The 20,605-nt window shown below is 34.9% G+C and overlaps 1 protein-coding gene across 3 annotated transcripts in view; it reads right to left on the bottom strand.

Annotated features, from left to right (window-relative positions):
• KIF18A (kinesin family member 18A) overlaps window positions 1-20,605 on the bottom strand; it is a 102,559-nt gene that overhangs the window by 62,445 nt on the left and 19,509 nt on the right. For all 3 annotated transcript variants that reach the window (XM_053561592.1, XM_053561590.1, XM_053561591.1), the window contains exons 3-9: window positions 18,954-19,111; window positions 14,941-15,045; window positions 14,076-14,186; window positions 11,664-11,861; window positions 9,353-9,529; window positions 7,837-7,911; window positions 7,509-7,621 (exon numbers count right to left, since the gene is read on the bottom strand). In XM_053561592.1, the coding sequence (XP_053417567.1) occupies window positions 7,509-7,621; window positions 7,837-7,911; window positions 9,353-9,529; window positions 11,664-11,861; window positions 14,076-14,186; window positions 14,941-15,045; window positions 18,954-19,111 (937 nt within the window). The remainder of the gene's footprint in view (window positions 1-7,508; window positions 7,622-7,836; window positions 7,912-9,352; window positions 9,530-11,663; window positions 11,862-14,075; window positions 14,187-14,940; window positions 15,046-18,953; window positions 19,112-20,605) is intronic.

Genomic DNA, 20,605 nt, shown 5'->3' with positions numbered 1-20,605 from the left:
TTGTTTTGGTTTGATTTATAGCATTTTTGTCTTTCCTCTCTACTTGGTGGAGGTGGGGTACTGTGTCTGATCAGGTTAGCAAAGAGCTGCTGACCTCAAGAGAACCACCCAACTGGGCACCCCAGAAAGTTTTTTTTTTTAAGGTTGTGTCAAAGTACCCTACTGTACAGCTATATTGCTCTGTCTCCCTCTTTCTGTGCCTCTCTTCTTTTTGTCAATATTCCTTTTACCCACCCCCTCTCCTTTCTCTATTTTTTTTTTTTTTCTTTTTACTCGGTCCTCCTTTCTTTCATCCCTTTCTTGCTATTCAACCTTCTCACCCTTCTGGTCCTGTACCAAAAGGACTCATCGAACCCTTAGTCCACAGGCACAAGAACTTAAGGAGCAAGAGGAAGTGAAAGGAAAATTAGGGCAAGGAAACAGATAAAAGAAATCACTCATGAGGAAGAATCAGCAGAAAACTCCAGGCAACATGAAGAACCAGTCCAGAACAACTCCTCCAAGGGACCATGAGGTAGCTACTGCAGAGGATTCCACCTGTAAAGAAATGTTAGGAATGACAGAAAGGGAATTCAGAATATACATAATGAAAACAATGACAGAAATGATGGAAACAATGAAGCAAACTGCTAATAAAGTGGAAAATAACCAAAAGGAAATCCAAAACCAGAATCAAATCAGAGATGAACGATACGAAGAATATAAAAAAGGATATAGCAGAGCTGAAGGAACTGAAACAGTCAATTAGGGAACTTAAAGATGCAATGGAAAGTATCAGCAACAGGTTAGACCATGAAGAAGAAAGAATTTCAGAGGTAGAAGACAAAGTTCTTGAGATAACTCAGATAGTAAAAGAGGCAGAAAAGAAGAGAGAGAAAGTGTAAAATTCACAGTCAGAATTATGGAACTTTATAAAGCATTCCAACATACGAGTTATAGGAATCCCAGAAGGGGAAGAATGCCCCAGAGGAATGGAAGCCATACTAGAGAATATTATAAAAGAAAATTTCCCAAATATCACCAAAGATTCTGACACACTGCTTTCAGAGGGATATCGGACCCCAGGTCACCTCAACTCTAACCGAGCTTCTCCAAGACACATTGTGATGAACCTGTCCAAAGTCAAGACAAAAGAAAAGATTCTGCAAGCTGCCAGGAGTAAGCACCAGTTGACCTACAGGGGCAAATCCATCAGAGTGACTGCAGACTTCTCTAATGAAACTTTCCAAGCAAGTAGACAATGGTCATCTACCTTTAATCTACTTAAACAGAACAATTTCCATCCCAGAATTCTGTACCTTGCTAAACTAAGCTTAAAAATTGAGGGAGAAATTGCATCATTTACGGATATACAAACATTGAGGAAATTTGCCACAACAAGACCAGCTCTACAGGAAATACTTCAACCTGTTCTGCACACTGACCACCACAATGGATCAGCAGCAAAGTAAGAACTTAGAAATTAAAGGACAGAACCTAACCTCCACACTGATGCAAAAGATAAAACTAAGCAATGGACTCTCACCAAATAAGATGAATAGAATACTACCACACTTATCAATTATCTCAATAAATGTTAATGGCTTGAATTCCCCACTGAAGAGACATAGATTGGCTGACTGGATTAAAAAACACAAGCCATCCATTTGGCTGTCTGCAAGAAACACACCTGGCTTCAAAAAACAAATTAAAGCTCCGAGTCAAGGGTTGGAAGTCAATTTTTCAGGCAAATGGAATTCAGAAGAAAAGAGGAGTTGCAATCTTATTTTTAGATACATGTGGATTTAAAGCAACTAAAGTCAAAAAAGACAAAGATGGTCACTTTATATTGGTCAAGGGAAAAATACAACAAGAAGATGTTTCAGTTCTAAACATTTATGCACCCAATTTAAATGTTCCCAGATTCTTGAAACAGACCTTACTCAGTCTGAGCAGTATGATATTTGATAATACCATCATAACAAGGGACTTTAACACTCCTCTTACAGAGCTGGACAGATCCTCTAAACAGAAATTAAACAAAGATATCAGAGATTTAAATGAGACTCTAGAACAACTGTGCTTGATAGACGCATATGGAACACTCCACCCCAAAGATAAAGAACACACATTCTTCTCTTCACCCCATGGAACATTCTCCAAAATTGATCATATCCTGGGAAACAAAACAAATATCAACAGAATCAAAAGAATTGAAATTTTACCTTGTATCTTCTCAGACCATAAGGCACTAAAGGTGGAACTCAACTCTAACAAAAACGCTCCACCCCACACAAAGGCATGGAAATTAAACAATCTTCTGTTGAATAACAGATGGGTGCAGGAAGAAATAAAACAGGAAATCATTAACTTCCTTGAGCATAAAAACAATGAAGACACAAGCTACCAAAACCTGTGGGATACTACAAAAGCAGTTTTGAGAGGAAAATTCATCGCTTTAGATGCCTACATTCGAAAAACAGAAAGAGAGCGCATCAACAATCTCAAAAGCCATTTTATGGAATTGGAAAAAGAAGAACAATCTAAGCCTAAACTCAGTAGAAGAAAAGAAATCTCCAAAATCAAATCAGAGATCAATGAAATTGAAAACAAAAGAATCATTCAGAAAATTAATGAAACAAGAAGTTCTTTTTTTGAAAAAGTAAATAAAATAGATAAACCGTTGTCCAGACTAATGAGACATAGACAAGTAAAATCTCTAGTAACCTCATTCAGAAATCATAAAGGGGAAATAACAAGAGATACAAGAGATCATCTCTGAATACTACCAGAAACTCTATGCCCAGAAATTTGTCAATGTGAAGGAAATGGATCAATATTTGGAACCACACCCTCTCCCTAGACTTACCCAGGAAGAAACAGAGCTCCTGAACAGACCAATTTCAAGCACTGAGATCAAAGAAACAATAAAAAATCTTCCAACCAAAAAGTGCCCTGGTCCAGATGGCTTCACACCAGAATTCTATCAAACCTTCAAGGAAGAGCTTATTCCTGTACTGCAGAAATTATTCCAAAAAATTGAGGAAGAAGGAATCCTCCCCAACACATTCTATGAAGCAAACATCAACCTGATACCAAAACCAGGAAAAGACCCAAACAAAAAGGAGAATTTCAGACCAATCTCACTCATGAATATAGATGGAAAAATTCTCAACAAAATCCTAGCCAATAGATTACAGCTTACCATCAAAAAAGTCATTCATCATGATCAAGTAGGCTTCATCCCAGGGATGCAAGGCTGGTTTAACATACGCAAGTCTATAAACATTATCCACCATATAAACAGAGGCAAAAATAAAGATCACATGATCCTCTCAATAGATGCAGAAAAAGCATTTGATAAAATCCAGCATCCTTTTCTAATTAGAACACTGAAGAGTATAGGCATAGGTGGCACATTTCTAAAACTGATTGAAGCTATCTATGACAAACCCATAGCCAGTATTTTACTGAATGGAGTAAAACCGAAAGCTTTTCCTCTTAGAACTGGAACCAGACAAGGTTGTCCTCTGTCACCTTTACTATTCAACATGGTGCTGGAAGTTCTAGCCAATACAATTAGGCAAGACAAGGAAATAAAGGGAATCCAAATGGGAGCAGAGGAGGTCAAACTCTCCCTCTTTGCTGACGACATGATTTTATACTTAGAGAACCCCAAAGACTCGACCACAAGACTCCTAGAAGTGATCAAAAAATACAGTAATGTTTCGGGATATAAAATCAATGTCCATAAGTCAGTAGCCTTTGTATATACCAATAATAGTCAAGATGAGAAGCTAATTAAGGACACAACTCCCTTCACCATAGCTTCAAAGAAAATGAAATACCTAGGAATATACCTAACAAAGGAGGTGAAGGACCTCTATAAAGAAAATTATGAAATCCTCAGAAAGGAAATAGCAGAGGATATAAACAAATGGAAGAACATACCATGCTCATGGATGGGAAGAATCAACATTGTTAAAATGTCTATACTTCCCAAAGCAATCTACCTATTCAATGCCATTCCTATCAAAATACCAACATTGTACTTACAAGATTTCGAAAAAATGATTCTGCGTTTTGTATGGAACCGGTAAAAAACCCATATAGCTAAGGAAGTTCTTACTAATAAAAATAAAGCTGGGGGCATCAGCATACCAGATTTTAGTCTGTACTACAAAGCCATAGTACTCAAGACAGCATGGTACTGGCACAAAAACAGAGACATAGACACTTGGAATCGAATCGAAAACGAAGAAATGAAACTAACATCTTACAACCACCTAATCTTCGATAAACCAAACAAGAACATACCTTGGGGGAAAGACTCCCTAGTCAATAAATGGTGTTGGGAGAACTGGATGTCTACATGTAAAAGACTGAAACTGGACCCACACCTTTCCCCACTCACAAAAATTGATCCAAAATGGATAAAGGACTTAAATTTAAGGCATGAAACAATAAAAATCCTCCAAGAAAGCATAGGAAAAACACTGGAAGATATTGGTGTGGGGAAAGACTTCATGAAGAAGACTGCCATGGCAATTGCAACAACAACAAAAATAAACAAATGGGACTTCATTAAACTGAAAAGCTTCTGTACAACTAAGGAGACAATAACCAAAGCAAAGAGACAACCTACACAATGGGAAAGGATATTTGATTATTTTCAATCAGACAAAAGCTTGATAACTAGGATGTATAGAGAACTCAAATTAATCCACATGAAAAAAGCCAACAATCCCATATATCAATGGGCAAGAGACATGAATAGAACCTTCTCTAAAGATGACAGACGAATGGCTAACAAACACATGAAAAAATGTTCATCATCTCTGTATATTAGAGAAATGCAAATCAAAACAACCCTGAGATATCATCTAACCCCAGTGAGCATGGCCCACTTCACAAAATCTCAAAACTGCAGATGCTGGCGTGGATGTGGAGAGAAGGGAACACTTTTACACTGCTGGTGGGACTGCAAACTAGTACAACCTTTCTGGAAGGAAGTATGGAGAAACCTCAAAGCACTCAAGCTAGACCTCCCATTTGATCCTGCAATCCCATTACTGGTCATCTACTCAGAAGGAAAGAAATTCTTTTATCTTAAGGACACTTGTACTAGACTGTTTATTACAGTTCAATTTACAATCACCAAAATGTGGAAACAGCCTAAATGCCCACCAACCCAGGAATGGATTAACAAGCTGTGGTATATGTATACCATGGAATACTATTCAGTTATTAAAAAAAATGGAGACTTTACATCCTTTGTATTAACCTGGATGGAAGTGGAAGACATTATTCTTAGTAAAGCGTCACAAGAATGGAGAAACATGAATCCTATGTACTCAATTTTGATATGAGGACAATTAGTGACATTTAAGGTTATGGGGAGGGAGAAAAGCAGAAAGAGGGATGGAGGGAGGGGGGTGGGGCCTTGGTGTGTGTCACACTTTATGGGGGCAAGACATGATTGCAAGAGGGACTTTACCTAACAATTGCAATCAGTGTAACCTGGCTTATTGTACCCTCAATGAATCGCCAACAATAAAAAAAAAAAAAAAAAAATGAAAAAAAAATTGGTGGGCAATAATTAAAAACACTGTAAGACTAATAAAATGTAACAACAATTTTATCTTGAACTGTACTGTTAGTAGAATTAAGAGAAAATAAACATATCAGAAAATCTTCAGCTTAAACTAAGCTCATTCATTTTAAAAATATATATAACATTATAAAAACCTTATGCTGCATGAAAAACTGATTCATTGATGTTGAATCAGTAATTACTTCTTATAATTGCAAAGTAGCATAATATGTGAACTGACAACCTAAGACTTGAAAGATGTGATGGTTCATGTCATTATCACAAGCGATCAAACAATATTTTCCTTAATATTATTTCAAAGGATTGTTGTACTGATCAGATGAAATTAATATGGGAATAACATCAAAAAGTATAAGGCCACATATAAAAATAAATGAGAAGTAGTTATCTGAGCATGTGGGTAAATTAAGGCAGAAAAAAATTATTTTTTGTTCCAAATTAGGGATTTTTCATGTAAGACATGCGATTTAAACCAGTTGTAGCTGAATCTAGGTGAAAACTTCTGCTGACTAGAGGACTCCTATTTTCCTTTTGGGTACCAAGACACTTTTAACAAATTCTAGAGCTCCGGGAGGCGCCTGTGGCTCAGTTGGTAGGGCCCCGGCCCCATATACCGAGAGTGGCGGGTTTAAGCCCAGCCGTGGCCTAACTGCAACCAAAGAATAGCCGGGCATTGTGGCGGGCACCTGTGGTCCCAGCTACTCGGGAGGCTGAGGCAAGAGAATCGCTTGAGCCCAGGAGTTGGAGGTTTGTGTGAGCTGTGTGAGGCCACGGCACTCTACAGAGGGCCATAGAGTGAGACTCTGTCTCTACAAAAAAAAAAAAAAAAAAAAAAAAACGAATTCTAGAGCTCCAAAACAGTGAAATACTCATTGGTTTAAGCTGGGGTTCGTTTCTCATATTAGTAACAGACATAACTGCCTCTAAAGAATGTCAAATACGCTTAACTTTACTTAACTTTAATCAAAGTTGAATAGATTCCTTTACTATAGGGATTCTTCAAGGCTTTAATATGCTAATATACTTGGTTTCCTTAAGCAAGGAATAATTCCCAAACTTGTTAGATCTAGGAATTCCTTACTGTTTTCCTAGAACTGATCAAGATTAATGTATCTTAATCCAGTATCCATAGGGTCACCTTAGAAAACTGTCTTAATCAGTGTAACTGGCTTGTTGTACCCTCAATGAATCCCCAACAATAAAAAAAAGAAAGAAAAAAAAAAAAAAAAAGGAAACTGTCTTAATTGATTGAGGGAAAAGGACTTTGGAGTACTATATTACTAAATGCTTTCTTTTTATATTTACCTACTAAGAAGCTTAGTGAAAACCTATCAAAATTCTATATATCAATTTATATCACTAAGACATGTCCATCAAATAACTAAACATTTAAATTGACTAAGTGCTTTAGTAGAGCTACAAAGAGTCAATAAAATAAAAGAGCAGATTTATATTAATTCTACAAATAATGTCAATACCAGAAAATGACAATATCAACACTATTGAAAATAAACTAACTTTATAGGTGACATAATTGGCTTTCTCTCTACTATCTTATACCTAAGTCCTGGTTCCCCTCAAAATTTATGAAATAAAACTAAAATTACCTGATGTCTAAAGTGTGCAATATAGTCGCAATTAGTTGACTACATGTCTAAATAGACGATACATACAGTATAGTGTAAAAATAATTTTTATATGGACTGAGAAATTTAAAAATTCATGTTACTTGCTTTATTCTGATATTCAACTTACTGCAATGGTTTGGAACTAATTTGCATTATCTCCAAGTTATGTCAGTATATATCTATATTTATTTATACATTATTATAACAAATGATAATTAACATAAAATATTTGACTAGATTTTTAAAGTGATAAATTCCTCAAAATAAGATCTTAATGTGATTTTTACCTTTCTATTTCTTTTTCTTGTGGGTTTGAAATCATTATCTTTGCTTTGTCATTTTCATTAGGAAAGGCTTTCTGTTCTTCATAGGCTTTTAGTTTTTCCTTTAGCAATAAAATCTAGTGGAGAGAAAACACAAGTTAAAATAGAAAAGAAGCTATTTGTCTTCATTTTACATGGCACCAGGAAAATTCCAGGTGTGAAAAACAACTGAATTAATCAGATTTCAATTGGAATAGAAAAACATGTTAAATTTTTGGACAATGAAGATTATAAAATCCTATAAATGAGAAACTGAGGGAGATTAGCATTAAAATGTAAATAGTAAACATACCTCAGCCTTCTGCTCATTACATATCTTTACGTACTGAGTTATATGATTGTCGAGGTTAAGAACATTGCTCTTCAACTGTTGAAAGACAACATGAACAAAATGGCATGATATGCTTATTAATTCAGTTTCATGAATTCAGAATTTGTCACAATTATGATTACAAGACTATCATGATAATTATGTTCATGCTTAAAATGTTAAAAATCTATGACAAGAACATTTGCTGAATGCATTAGTAACATAAATGAAATTATAAATTAATTACCTCAGAAAAATACTTTTAAGCATTAATTCACAATGAAGTAAAAATTCTCTATTTCTCTTTCTTCTAACTTTTAAGAAATTCAGAAATAATTTTATGTTCTACCCATTCATGAGTTCAACTACTTTTTACTGAGTTCCTATTACATTTTACCTTTTAAAATAATAATGTATAAGATATACATTAAATACTGACTCACAAATAACTTAATAGAAATCATTATTTATATACTGGCTCCCTGATATATATGGAATAGCAGAGAGAACATTAAACATCGAACTTTAAATACATGATTATCAAAGGTCCTGCTCATCTCTCACTTAGAATAACTCTCTGAGCCTTGGTTTACTTGGGTTACTCAGCTGTAAAGTAGAGCTAAAAGTACTTTCCTCAATGGATGTGTTAGGAATTACATGAAAAACAAGTGTGAAAAACCCTCATAAATAGTACATGATTAGTTCTCTGGAGAAGACAATAACCTGCTCATCTTCAGACACTTAATGGAAGTAGCAGAGGGGAAAGGGAGAAGAGGAAGAGATATCGCATCACTTTAACTTCAGGTCTCTTCAAACCCTGAGATGTTAAAATTTTAAACATGCATCATGTTTTGACATATTTTTTAAAGTGCTGCAAACTTCTGGCAAAAATGCTGACCTAACCAATCATTATTATTTCTAGAGATATATACTGATTGATACATAAACATCAAGAATATGGAAATAGGGTGTTCTTACTGAATGGGCAGTGGGTAGGGGTGTTTGGCATACATTTTTTGCGTGGGACATAATGACAAGAGGGACTCTACCTAACAAAATCAAATATTTTGACCTGGTTCTTTGTACCCTGACATTAACCTGAAATAAATTTCCCTTTCAAAAGAATAATAAAAAAAAATATGGAAAAATATTGTTTAGAAAAGACTATTCACTTCATAAACTGGGGGTAGATATTACAATTGCATTACATGTGTTATCTATCTCACATGGATATGAAATAAATTACATGTAAGTAAATGAGGCTTGGAAAGAATAACTCACATGTCAAGACTTTCACGTTGAAAAGTGTTGGTGCTCACCTAAAGCACAGCACCTATTTAAACATTCAATTGTTCAATTAACTAGATTACCAAAAACATTTCTAATCCCCAGCTGCCTAATTTATTAGTAGAACTATAACCTTAATTAACAATTTCATTAGAATTATAAGAATCATATATAACTAACACCTTCACAAGAGAAGAAGAGACACACTTACAGATGATTTAATGTCCTTCGCGCGGTTAGCATACTTAAGAGTATTATATGTGTCATCGTAGAATACAGAGGAAGGACTAACAGCAGCTATCATTATAGTTTGACAGTTTCCTCCAAGAGAATCCTTTAACAAGCGAGTAAGCTTACTATTTCTGTAAGGAATATGCTGATTCTTTCTCTGAAAGAACAAAAAAAGAATTCTTATGTCATTTTCCACATTTAAATGCAAAATTGCTACCACTTCACTATAAGAATTACAACTTTGCCCAGACTTATGATATAATTGGTGATTGAAATAATGATACTATAGAATTATTCAGTGAATAATCCTATAAAACAAATATCCTATTTAAAAATCACCTCCATCTCAATATGTATGAACTTTAGTTTATAATAATGTATCAACATTGGTTCATTAGTTGTGATATATGCACCATATTAATGTGAAAAATTAGCAATAGGGGGAACTGGGTGTGGGGAATATTTAACAAACGCTTTCTGTATTACTTTAGTAATACTGCTATAAATCTAAAACTACTTGAAAATATCTATTTAAAAATATTTCCATTAATTTAAAAAAAAGTATAAAAGTAAACAAATATATAGCTGATACAAATATTCTATAGTAATAAGAATTCTGCATGGCATAGAGTTTCTTCTCTCCTTAACTATCTCACATGGATATGAAATAAATTGTAATTACAATGTTACAGATAATTAATCTAATATCACAAGAGTTCTAAAAGAATTTATTTTTTCAAGATTTTCTTTTACTTAAAGAAATATCTCTGATTTTAAAGTAACAAATTTTCTACAAAGTTCAACTTCTATTCAAAAACAGATTCATTTTAATGGTAAGCTGAAAGCAACCTTGTGTTGTCCAATGTTTATTTTTTATGTTATAGAAGATAAAATTGAAGCTAAGCAAAAAGTGGAATGACTTGCCTCAGGTCACATCGCTGCTAATTCACAGAGCTAGAAATAGGTCCTAGGTCCCCTCAGCTCTCTGTAGCAATGTGCTTTCCACCATGGCAGTCTTTCTCAAATAGTATGGAATGTGCACTGTTGGTGCTACAATACTGACTCACATATGACTCAATAGAAATCATTATTAAAATGTTAAGTTATTAATATACATGGCAAAAATTCTATGAATGACTGAAGTTTCCAAAAGCAGTCTCTATATCATGCTGTCTGCCTACATGTTTGAGATTTTAACTTAGATTGCAAAAGACATCTTGCTTTTGCAATCTTCAAGTGATTTTGATTACTATCATTTTTGAAAAAAGATTTTCCCCACTCATTTTAATAAACTTTATTCTAAATGAAAAGCTAACATTTTGAACTACCTTAACAGTCATTTTCCTAAACCTTTTGAGTTTGGTTTAGCTTCAATTATCATATTAACATTTTTTAAAAAGGAAGTCATTTTTACAAATATATAATTTTCAAATATACTGTGTGCTGTACAGGTACTTCTGGCATATGATACAAGTAAAACATTTTTAAATGCTTCCAAAGTACCTAGGAAAAATTATCCTATTAGGTACTTTCATTACATTTTATATCTTAAACCCCTCCTTAAAAAAATACCCTTTAATAATTAACCAAATTTTATAATGTATAAAATACTAACCTGAACAGAATTTAGTTTTCAAAAACATGTTTTGTTTTTTTTTTGTCTTTATGCCAATTCAATTATCATGCTGGCTGTGTAGTGATCATTAAATGGTCACTTTAAAAACCAAGTTCAAAGCATGTGATGAAAATACACCATACAGGGTGGCGCCTGTGGCTCAGTGAGTAGGGCGCCGGCCCCATATACCAAGGGTGGCGGGTTCAAACCCAGCCCCGGCTGAACTGCAACCCAGCCCCAGCTGAACTGCAACAAAAAAATAGCCGGGCGCTGTGGTGGGCGCCTGTAGTCCCAGCTGCTCGGGAGGCTGAGGCAAGAGAATCGCATAAGCCCAAGAGTTAGAGGTTGCTGTGAGTCATGTGACGCCACGGCACTCTACCGGAGGGCGGTACAGTGAGAATGTGTCTCTACAAAAAAAAAAAAGAAAATACACCATACATTATTTAACCAATTTTTATTATAAAATTGAAAATTAAAAGACAAAAATCATACTTTTGTTTAACAGACTAGGCTCTCTGAGGTCTTTGATCTGAATACAAACATTATTAATATACTCCTGAAATTTGATTTATTCTAGATTTTAATAAGAAAATTATATTAAACGGTATCTTTCTGGGAAGTATATATTTCAATATTTCAAAATATTTAACAAATGATTATAAAATACAGTACCTACCTTTGTATCTGCTAAGGCATTGATGACATTCCCAAGAGCTAAAAGTGATCTATTAATATTTGTGCCTTCTACAAACCGGGTCCCCTTAGCACTAGTACTACTGGCACGTTCAGACCCTGCCAGGTCAATGAGTGACATCTTGGCAATATGGACATTTTGATTGATACTTGCTGTTTTGTCCTGTTGTCGCAAATAAATCTTTTTGAAATTACAGAATAGGAAAAAAAGAGATAAGATTTAGGATAATTAAAAGAAAAACACACATCTTATTTTTAAAAGAATAAAATCAAAATTATTTTCATTAAAAAAGCCAACTAAACAAGGTATAATCTAACTGATATTTAAGAGTACTGGAAATAATCACCAAAGTTGAGAAAAGCTAAAAATTTAAAAAGACTTCCTATATGTGTACCAGAGAAAAAATAACTCTGGAATCTAATAGGTGAAAATAATTGTCATTTGTATTCTCATACTCCTTGACCTAGAACGTGGAATTATTAACAGAGATGAAGATGGAGGGCACAGGTCCTACAGAACTGTGTTCCTGAGAGAAAATCAAAGGTAGTGGTCAGAAGGCGATGCATATCTTCAGAAATTGTCCCTAAAAAAAAGCTGAATTTGAATCTTGACCCACACTGAAGAATAAATGTATTCTAATCCCCCAAACTCTTTTATGCTCTTATTAAGAAAATATTATATATAAAAATGTATTATAAGGACACATCACTTAACAACGAGGCTACTTTCTGGAAAATATGTACATACATAATTTTGTCGTTGTGTGAAGATTACAAATCTAGCACAGGAGAAAAGGATCCAGTCACGAGACCGGGTAAACAGAATGGACGTCAGTGTAATATGGCATGACATTTTTACATTTTCCTTTATTATAAGTGGGGTATACGTTAAAGTAATGATAAAAAGTATAAGATGTATATAAACCCGTAACATAATCATTGATTATAAACTATTATTTACTATACATAATTGTAGGTGCTATATACTTTTGTATGATTGATAGTGTAGGTTTATTTATACCAGTATCACCATAGACATGTCAGCAATGCATGTACCATGACATTCCAACTACAGTGTCACTAGGTGATAGCAATTTTTCATGACCATTACAGTCTCATGGAACTACCAGCATATCTGATTGAAATGTTATGTGGCACATGATCATATAATAAAGTATATTTGTCATTTTCAACTCCCTGGTAAAGCATAATTTATTCAAATAATTCAAGCTACTTTGTAGTTTTTCTGACATAAATTACATGGCAGACTGAAAAGAGATGAAGGAAAGCTGTTACTCCATTACAAACCCCTTTTATTAAATTTTCTTATCAAGCAGAGTTTAAGACATTTCAGGGAAATCGCAGTGTCGCAGGTAACATTACTCTCAATACAACTGATACACAAAGAATCACTGGTAAGAAAGAAGAGATTAATAAAAGTTTTCTTGACTGGAGACTATCTGAATGGCTTGATTGCCTCTGATATGAATTCATTCAACTATAACAATTTCATTCTTTTATGATGAATTTCACATAATACTTTTCAAATGAAGCTTTATATGTGGATATTAAGAAAACTAGAACTATAAGAAATAATAGCCAACTGCGTACGTTTAGCTCTTTCTGGAATTATATTCCTAAAAATACTATGTCAGTTGTAACATATTTCCTTTGTATTCCTAAAAACGCTTTGTCAATTATGACATACTTCAATGGTCCTTATGGAGCAATCCTTTAAAAAGTGAATTAGATCTTCCCAAATTATTAGTTCTATATATTTAGAGCTATGGAGAGAATTCTTACTCAAAATATAAAATTAACTATTGGAAAAACTAAAACTAAGTATTTTTGTCAAAAAACAAAACAAAATAAAACTTCTGTCATGAACATTTTGCCTTCCTTTACGTTTACAAAGGGGGAAATTTTTATTTTTGATTTATGTTATCCCTATTTTAAATATTCTTGGTGACAGAATCTTCCAAAACTATAAAGGAAGTACTGAGAAGTAGAGCAGTCTTACAGATAAAGAATTTTTTTCCTTATGTATAAAAATTATTAGTCATGAATTTGGCTTAATTTATTTAAAATGTAATTTTTTTTTTTTGGTAGAGACAGAGTCTCACTTTATGGCCCTTGGTAGAGTGCCGTGGCCTCACACAGCTCACAGCAACCTCCAACTCCTGGGCTTAAGCGATTCTCTTGCCTCAGCCTCCCGAGTAGCTGGGACTACAGGCGCCTACCACAACGCCCGGCTATTTTTTGGTTGCAGTTTGGCCGGGGCCAGGTTTGAACCTGTCACCCTCGGAATATGCGGCCGGCGCCCTACCGACTGAGCCACAGGCGCCGCCCATATTTAAAATATAATTTTGAGAGTGATAATCTACTGGTCTGCTACCTGAAAAACAGCATGAGAACGAGAAGATGCAGCATTCATATCAGTGGGATGTTGGGTTCTGTTTTTGTTTCCATTATCCAATAACTGTAAAATTTCTTCTGAGGATTTGGGCTGAAGAAGTTTAAGCGAGAGAAAAATATACAAATTAGCAACCCATCTTTAAATTTTTCAACAAACTTTCAGCAAAGGAGAAGACTTTATTTTTCTTAGCATTAACCTCACTCATTTAATTCTTGTGTTTAGACATTTATACTCTACTATTAATATATTTGACATGTACCCTTGCAATATGCACAGTAGGTGAAGTCCCACCAATGACCCTCCCTCCACCCATCCACCCTCTCCCCTTCCCTCCTCTTCTCTCCTTTTTTCTGGGATATAACTGTGTTATATCTTTCGTATCAAAGTGTGAGTGAGTATATATTAATTTCATAGTAGTAGTAAGTACGTTAGGTTTTCTTTTTTTCCATTCTTGAGATACTTTACTAAGAAGAATACGATCCAGCTGCAACCATGTAAACATACAAGAGGTAAAGTCTCTATCTTTTTTTATGGCTGCATTATATTCCATAGTATATGTATACCACAATTTGTTAATCTTTGAAAGGTAAAAGAAGATGTACAAAAATGTTTTGTATACATTTATTCTTATTAAATATTGACTTGTGTATATCATCTGCTTGGTACTTGGGTGTTAGATGAGGAACAAAAGATAAAATTTAGTCTGAAGATAAACCCTGATCATTCAAATTTGTACTTCATTAGGTTCCTGCTCCCCGCAGGATAAAAAGTAAGTAAGGAGGTAAAGAAAATGACAAAATAATCACACTTGCTATTCTAAGGAAAAAGATGTCTATAAACCTACCTGGTGTAAAGAAAGTCCCTGAATGACTACCCCTTTTCTGGCATCTTCCCGGACAGCAAGTGGCCCTGAATTTACTAAGAGGTCACGAATCTGTTCGTTATATATCTTAAAATAAAAAGAATTGCTTTAGTATTTATTGTCATAAAAACAATAGTAATTTCCTCACACATACATTGCTGATTTAAGGTTATTAAAATGTTATCTTAAAGACAAGCAGTAACTCATTTTCATTCATCTCACCCCTTTATCTCATGTTAGCATTAATTTTCTACCATTCCCCAAAACAGAAGAATTTGATTACCCAGGTTTGGAATCGAAAATTAAAGTTGGAGTCACTTATTATATCTTTGCCCTATAATTCTTGGCTTGGTAACTATGATAAAACATAGATAAGTAAGATGGCTGAATTACCTTTTTTTATTTCTTGGAAATACATAGAACATGTGGTCTTGGGAAATTCTGGTATAGTGAAATGCAGGTTGTACAGAAATGAGAGGTTCTTACTGCAGAAGATACTTAATATTTCATTATGTTCAAGTAGTCCAAACTTTTTAAATTACAGAGATTACATGTTAAAGAAAATCCATATTCCGGGATAGACGGTATTTTCTCCATTTACCTTTTGACTACATTTAGTTTGACATTATAATTATTGATTTTTAAAAAAGTAATTTCTATGAGTATTTCTATATAGTACTATTGTTCTGATTTTATGAACTTTTTTGATTTTATGAATCAGAACAATAAGGTATAGGCTGGGGGTGGTGGCTCATGCCAGTAACCCCAGCGCTTGGGAGGGTGAGGTGGGTGGATTGCTTGACCTCAGGAGTTCGAGACCAGCCTGAGCAAGATGGAGATCCTGTATCTAAAAAAAAAAAAAAGTAGCCAGGTGTTGTGGCGGGTGCCTGTAGTCCCAGCTACTTGGGAAGCTGAGGCAAGAGAATCGCTTGAGCCCAAGAGTTTGACATTGCTGAGCTGTGATGCTTTGGCACTCTACCAAGGGTGACAAAGTGAGACTCTGTCTCAAAAAAAATAAAAATAAAAATAAAGGTACAAAATTTGCTACTGCCAACTGAATGACAATTAGAACTATTACTGATAAGATTTAAGAAAAAAAATACAAGGTTAAATCTTTAAAAAATTTTCTGTTATGGGCGGCGCCTGTGGCTCAGTCGGTAAGGCGCCGGCCCCATATACCGAGGGTGGTGGGTTCAAACCCGGCCCCGGCCAAACTGCAACCAAAAAATAGCCGGGCGTTGTGGCGGGCGCCTGTGGTCCCAGCTGCTCGGGAGGCTGAGGCAGGAGAATCGCTTAAGCCCAGGAGTTGGAGGTTGCTGTGAGCTGTGTGACGCCACGGCACTCTACCAAGGGCCATAAGGTGAGACTCTGTCTCTACAAAAAAAAAAAAAAAAAAAAAAAAAATTTTCTGTTATTTCCTTCCTTGTTTGCCAAAATGGTAATTCATTGTTGGTACAACTTTCTATAACAAATATTTTATTAAAATGTAATAAACTGATAGTAAAATGATAGTATGAAAAGTGTTTTTAGATTTATTTATTTATTGTTTTTGAGGCAGAGTTTTATTATGTCGCCCTCGGTATAGTGCGTGGCATCACAGCTCACAGCAAACCTCAAACTCCTGAGCTTAAGCGATTCTCCTGCCTCTGCCTCCCGACTAGCTGGGACTACATGTGCTTGCCACAAGGCCTGGCTATTTTTCTGTTGCAATTGTCATTGTTGATTTTAGCTGGTCCGGGCCGGGTTTGAACCCGCCACCCTTGGCGTATGTGGCTGGTGCCCTGCCCACTGAGCTATGGGCGCTGCCCTAGTCTTGCTCTGTTGCCTGAGTGCAGTGGTGTCTCAGTGTAACCTCCAACTCTCCTACTCCTGGGCTCAAGTCATTTTCCTGCCTCAGCCTCCCAGTCAATCTTATTTTCTGATGAGCAGCAGTCACTTTTCTATTACTACCATTTCCTCACTTCTAATTATACCAAACAATTAGAATGATTACTCTCAAGCTGGTCAGTGGATGAGACTCACCTGGGAACTTGTAAAAAGCACAGATGCCTTGGCCATACCCTATACCTATTAAATTAAAATATCCAAGGAGTAAGGTCTAGCCAGAGGTCCTCAAACTTATTAAACAGGGGGCCAGTTCACTGTCCCTCAGACGGTTGGAGGGCCGGACTAAAGTTTAAAAAAAAAAAAAACTATGAACAAATTCCTATGCACACTGCACATATCTTATTTTGAAGTAAAAACAAAACGGGAACAAATGCACACACACTGCCTCATGTGGTCCGCGGTCTGTAGTTTGAGGACCTCTGGTTCTAGGCATATCTAGTTTTTTTTGTTTTTTTGCAGTTTTTGGCTGGTGCCCTACTCCTTTAAACCACAGGCACTGCCCAACATATTTAGTTTTTAAATGTTCCATAGCCAATTCTGGCGTACAAGCTGAGTGGATAATCCTATTAGACACTGCATTATTATTACTAAAATAATAGCAGATTAAAAGAAAAAAAATCAATAAAAATAATTTTAAACTTTAAAATTCTCCCAGTTATAAAAGGACCTACGGAAAAAATAATGGATGCTGCCACCCTTTTTTCCTGAGTTCAGAACAATTGTTTTTATTATTTCATGGTGGAAAATGAGTTTTACTTCTCTTTTATCTCTCAGTTCCAATGAGGGAATTTTTAGCAATATATATGATTTTAATCAATCCTTAGAGAAAATTCTAATCTTAATAGGGACAAAAGTACAAGATGTTAATAAGAGAAATCTTCTGACACCAGAAATGAATAGGAAGTGAAATCAGGGTTCGATGTTTCTGGACTGGTTTCTGAAACATTACCTGAATGCAAAGTTAGAGTGCCTGCCACTTACCATTTGTTGAAGGCCAGCTATTATTAAGTGGGTAGAAGTTTCAAAGAATGATGGGGTAAAAGTCAAAAGGACACAAGAGGCTGCATGAAGGTGCCAATCTTGCACAATATACAAAAAATGAATTATAGAAAAGGATTATAATTCATTCAATAAAGTAAAAATGTATTAGTCCATGTTGATATAATACAGGAAAAAGAAAGCTCTTCCTTACAGAAGGAAGTCAATGAATAAATGTAGGTGAAGTGATGGAATTTAAAAATCACTATCATCTACCATCATAATAACTAATACAGACATGAATCTTTAGTGGATGCTAATACTAATTACATGAAAGTCTGAGGAGTAAATATTGTCTTCCTACAAGGACCTTACTAATTATAAAAGCCCAAATAGTATCTTTAAAGTGGAGAGGACTTGCAGACACCAGAATAAAAAAAAACTGATCAACGTTAACATCGCCAGAAATGGGGCAAACTAATAGCATAAATCTCTTGATATGATGCAGCAAGAATTCAGTATCACTTCTATGGTGTTCCTGCCACTGCAAAACCTGAATCTAATCATGACAAACTCAAACTGAGAACTTTATGAAAAACACAAAAACTGCAGATTAAGATGACTTAAGTAAGAGATATGACAACTAAATTCAATTTGTGATCTTAGATTTCCGTTTTCAATAAAGAGAATTAAGGAAATAATTAGCAAAATTTCATTAAGGTCTCTAAATTACATAGCAAATATTGTATCATTGCTAACTTCCTGGTTTTGATAACTATTCACTGATTATTTAACAGTTTCCTATTTTCACAAGTCTGCAACTTAGCTCTGAAAAAAGACACACACACAGAGGAAGAAAGCAAATATAATAAAATGTTAATGTAAGATCTAAGTGAAGGGTAATGGTAAGTTCTTTGTATTATTCTCATAAGTTCCTTTAAGTCTGCAATTATGACAAAATAAAAAACTTAACAGAAATACTGTAAGATACATAATACTCAAAACCAGAAATTTTAACAATTTTATCTATTCATGAGAAAATTCCTATATAATAAAATAACGTGAATTCATGTAACTTAAAGATTTCTCAAAACTACTGATTAACCTAAAGAATGATACTGCCAACTTACCTCTAGATAAGAAACTGCTGTACTGCATACTTTCTCTTCTTTAATGTCATCCATGCATTTGTAAAGGTCTACCATTGTTAGGTACATCACTCCAGGTTCAGTAGATGACCCTAGCATTGTATGGGTCTTCCCAGCTCCAGTGGCACCATAGGCAAGTACTGAGTTTTGTGGAAAATGGATCAAAGTTTTGTTATAACATATTACACTACTATATCCACTGTCTAGTGGATAGTTCCATCTTAGATATCCTTAACAGTAACAGATCTAAAATAATAGCCTTATTCTAGAAATTTAGGAATTTTAGCACAAATCTACTCTTACTCCTATATTCTCTGTCCGGATTATGGTACCATTGGCCTTCACCCCAACTCCAACACTTGCTACCTTTCTTTTATAGCAATCTTACAAATTTTAATTAACCAGTTAGTAGTCTCCCTATTAGTCTTAATCTTCTTTAATCTCTTGGTTTACATAGACTCATCATTATGAAAAAGAAACAGGAATTTGTGAAATCTTCTTAGCTGTTCAACAGGTTTTACATAAGTTCAAATTCCCCACGTTAGTATATCTTAGCACTGTAAGTCAGAGACAGTGGCTGGTTATCACTCTAGCCAATTTCTTCCTTGCTATGATTTAGGTATACCTAGATCTAGATTATTTAATAGTCTCAGAATTTACTGTGGGTTTTCTACTTCATTGCTTTTGTCCTAGAGAGTCTTTCTACCTAACCCAGCAGGAAAATTTGTTTCTAAATACTTAGCACAAATGTCACTTTTCTGTGCCTTCCCTGATTGTTGTAGGGGAAACACCCAATGTTCCATATCCATATCCCTCTTTCCTAGCATGTTAATCACACTGTATTACCAACTGTGGGCTCCAAGAAAGCAGAGGCCACATATCCTTGGCATTCAGCAAATCATCTGGCATAACACAGGTACTTGACGTAAGTTTGATGAATAAACGGATCCTTTTAAAATTTTTGTTTCATGCAAATTACTTGGTTTCCACCCAGCATAATATAAAAGGCAGGTCTTTTCTTTGTTTTTATACATTTCTTCAAATGTATAAAAAAACCCACTCTCTGAATTACATATGGCAAATAGCCAATATTCATTTAAATCAATAAGCCTTAATACTTTACTGGTTGACAATACTTTTATAAATTAAATCTCTCTGCTAAGCTAGATGTTAACAAACTACAAGAATACTTTCCAGTAGAAGGAATTAAACTGATGTATATTTTACTTTCTTCTACTTTATGTAAGCTGGTACATCAGGAAGCCCTTTGACAGCTGGAAAAGAATATATAAGTAAAATAAAGGAACCAAGATTCAGTAGTAGTTTGGTAGTCTTTTCTTTTTTGCAGTCAAGCAATTTTTTTTTAAATGTCTAGAGACAATACAGTTCCATAAATGAAGAAAAGACTATCTGCTTAAAAATGGATATCAGGGCAGTCCTAATCAATAAACCACATTCTACTCTTTTTTTTGAGACAGAGTCTCATTATGTCGCCTTCAGTAGTGTGCTGTGGCGTCACAGCTCACAGTAACCTCAAACTCTTGGGCTTAAGCAATTCTCTTGCCTCAGTCTCCCAAGTAGCTGGAACTACTGGTGCCCGCCACAATGCTCGGCTATTTTTTTGTTGTAATGCT

This window comes from Nycticebus coucang, chromosome 14, assembly GCF_027406575.1.
Source record: "Nycticebus coucang isolate mNycCou1 chromosome 14, mNycCou1.pri, whole genome shotgun sequence".
Lineage (NCBI taxonomy): Eukaryota > Metazoa > Chordata > Mammalia > Primates > Lorisidae > Nycticebus > Nycticebus coucang.
This window is presented reverse-complemented; position numbering and strand designations above follow the sequence as displayed.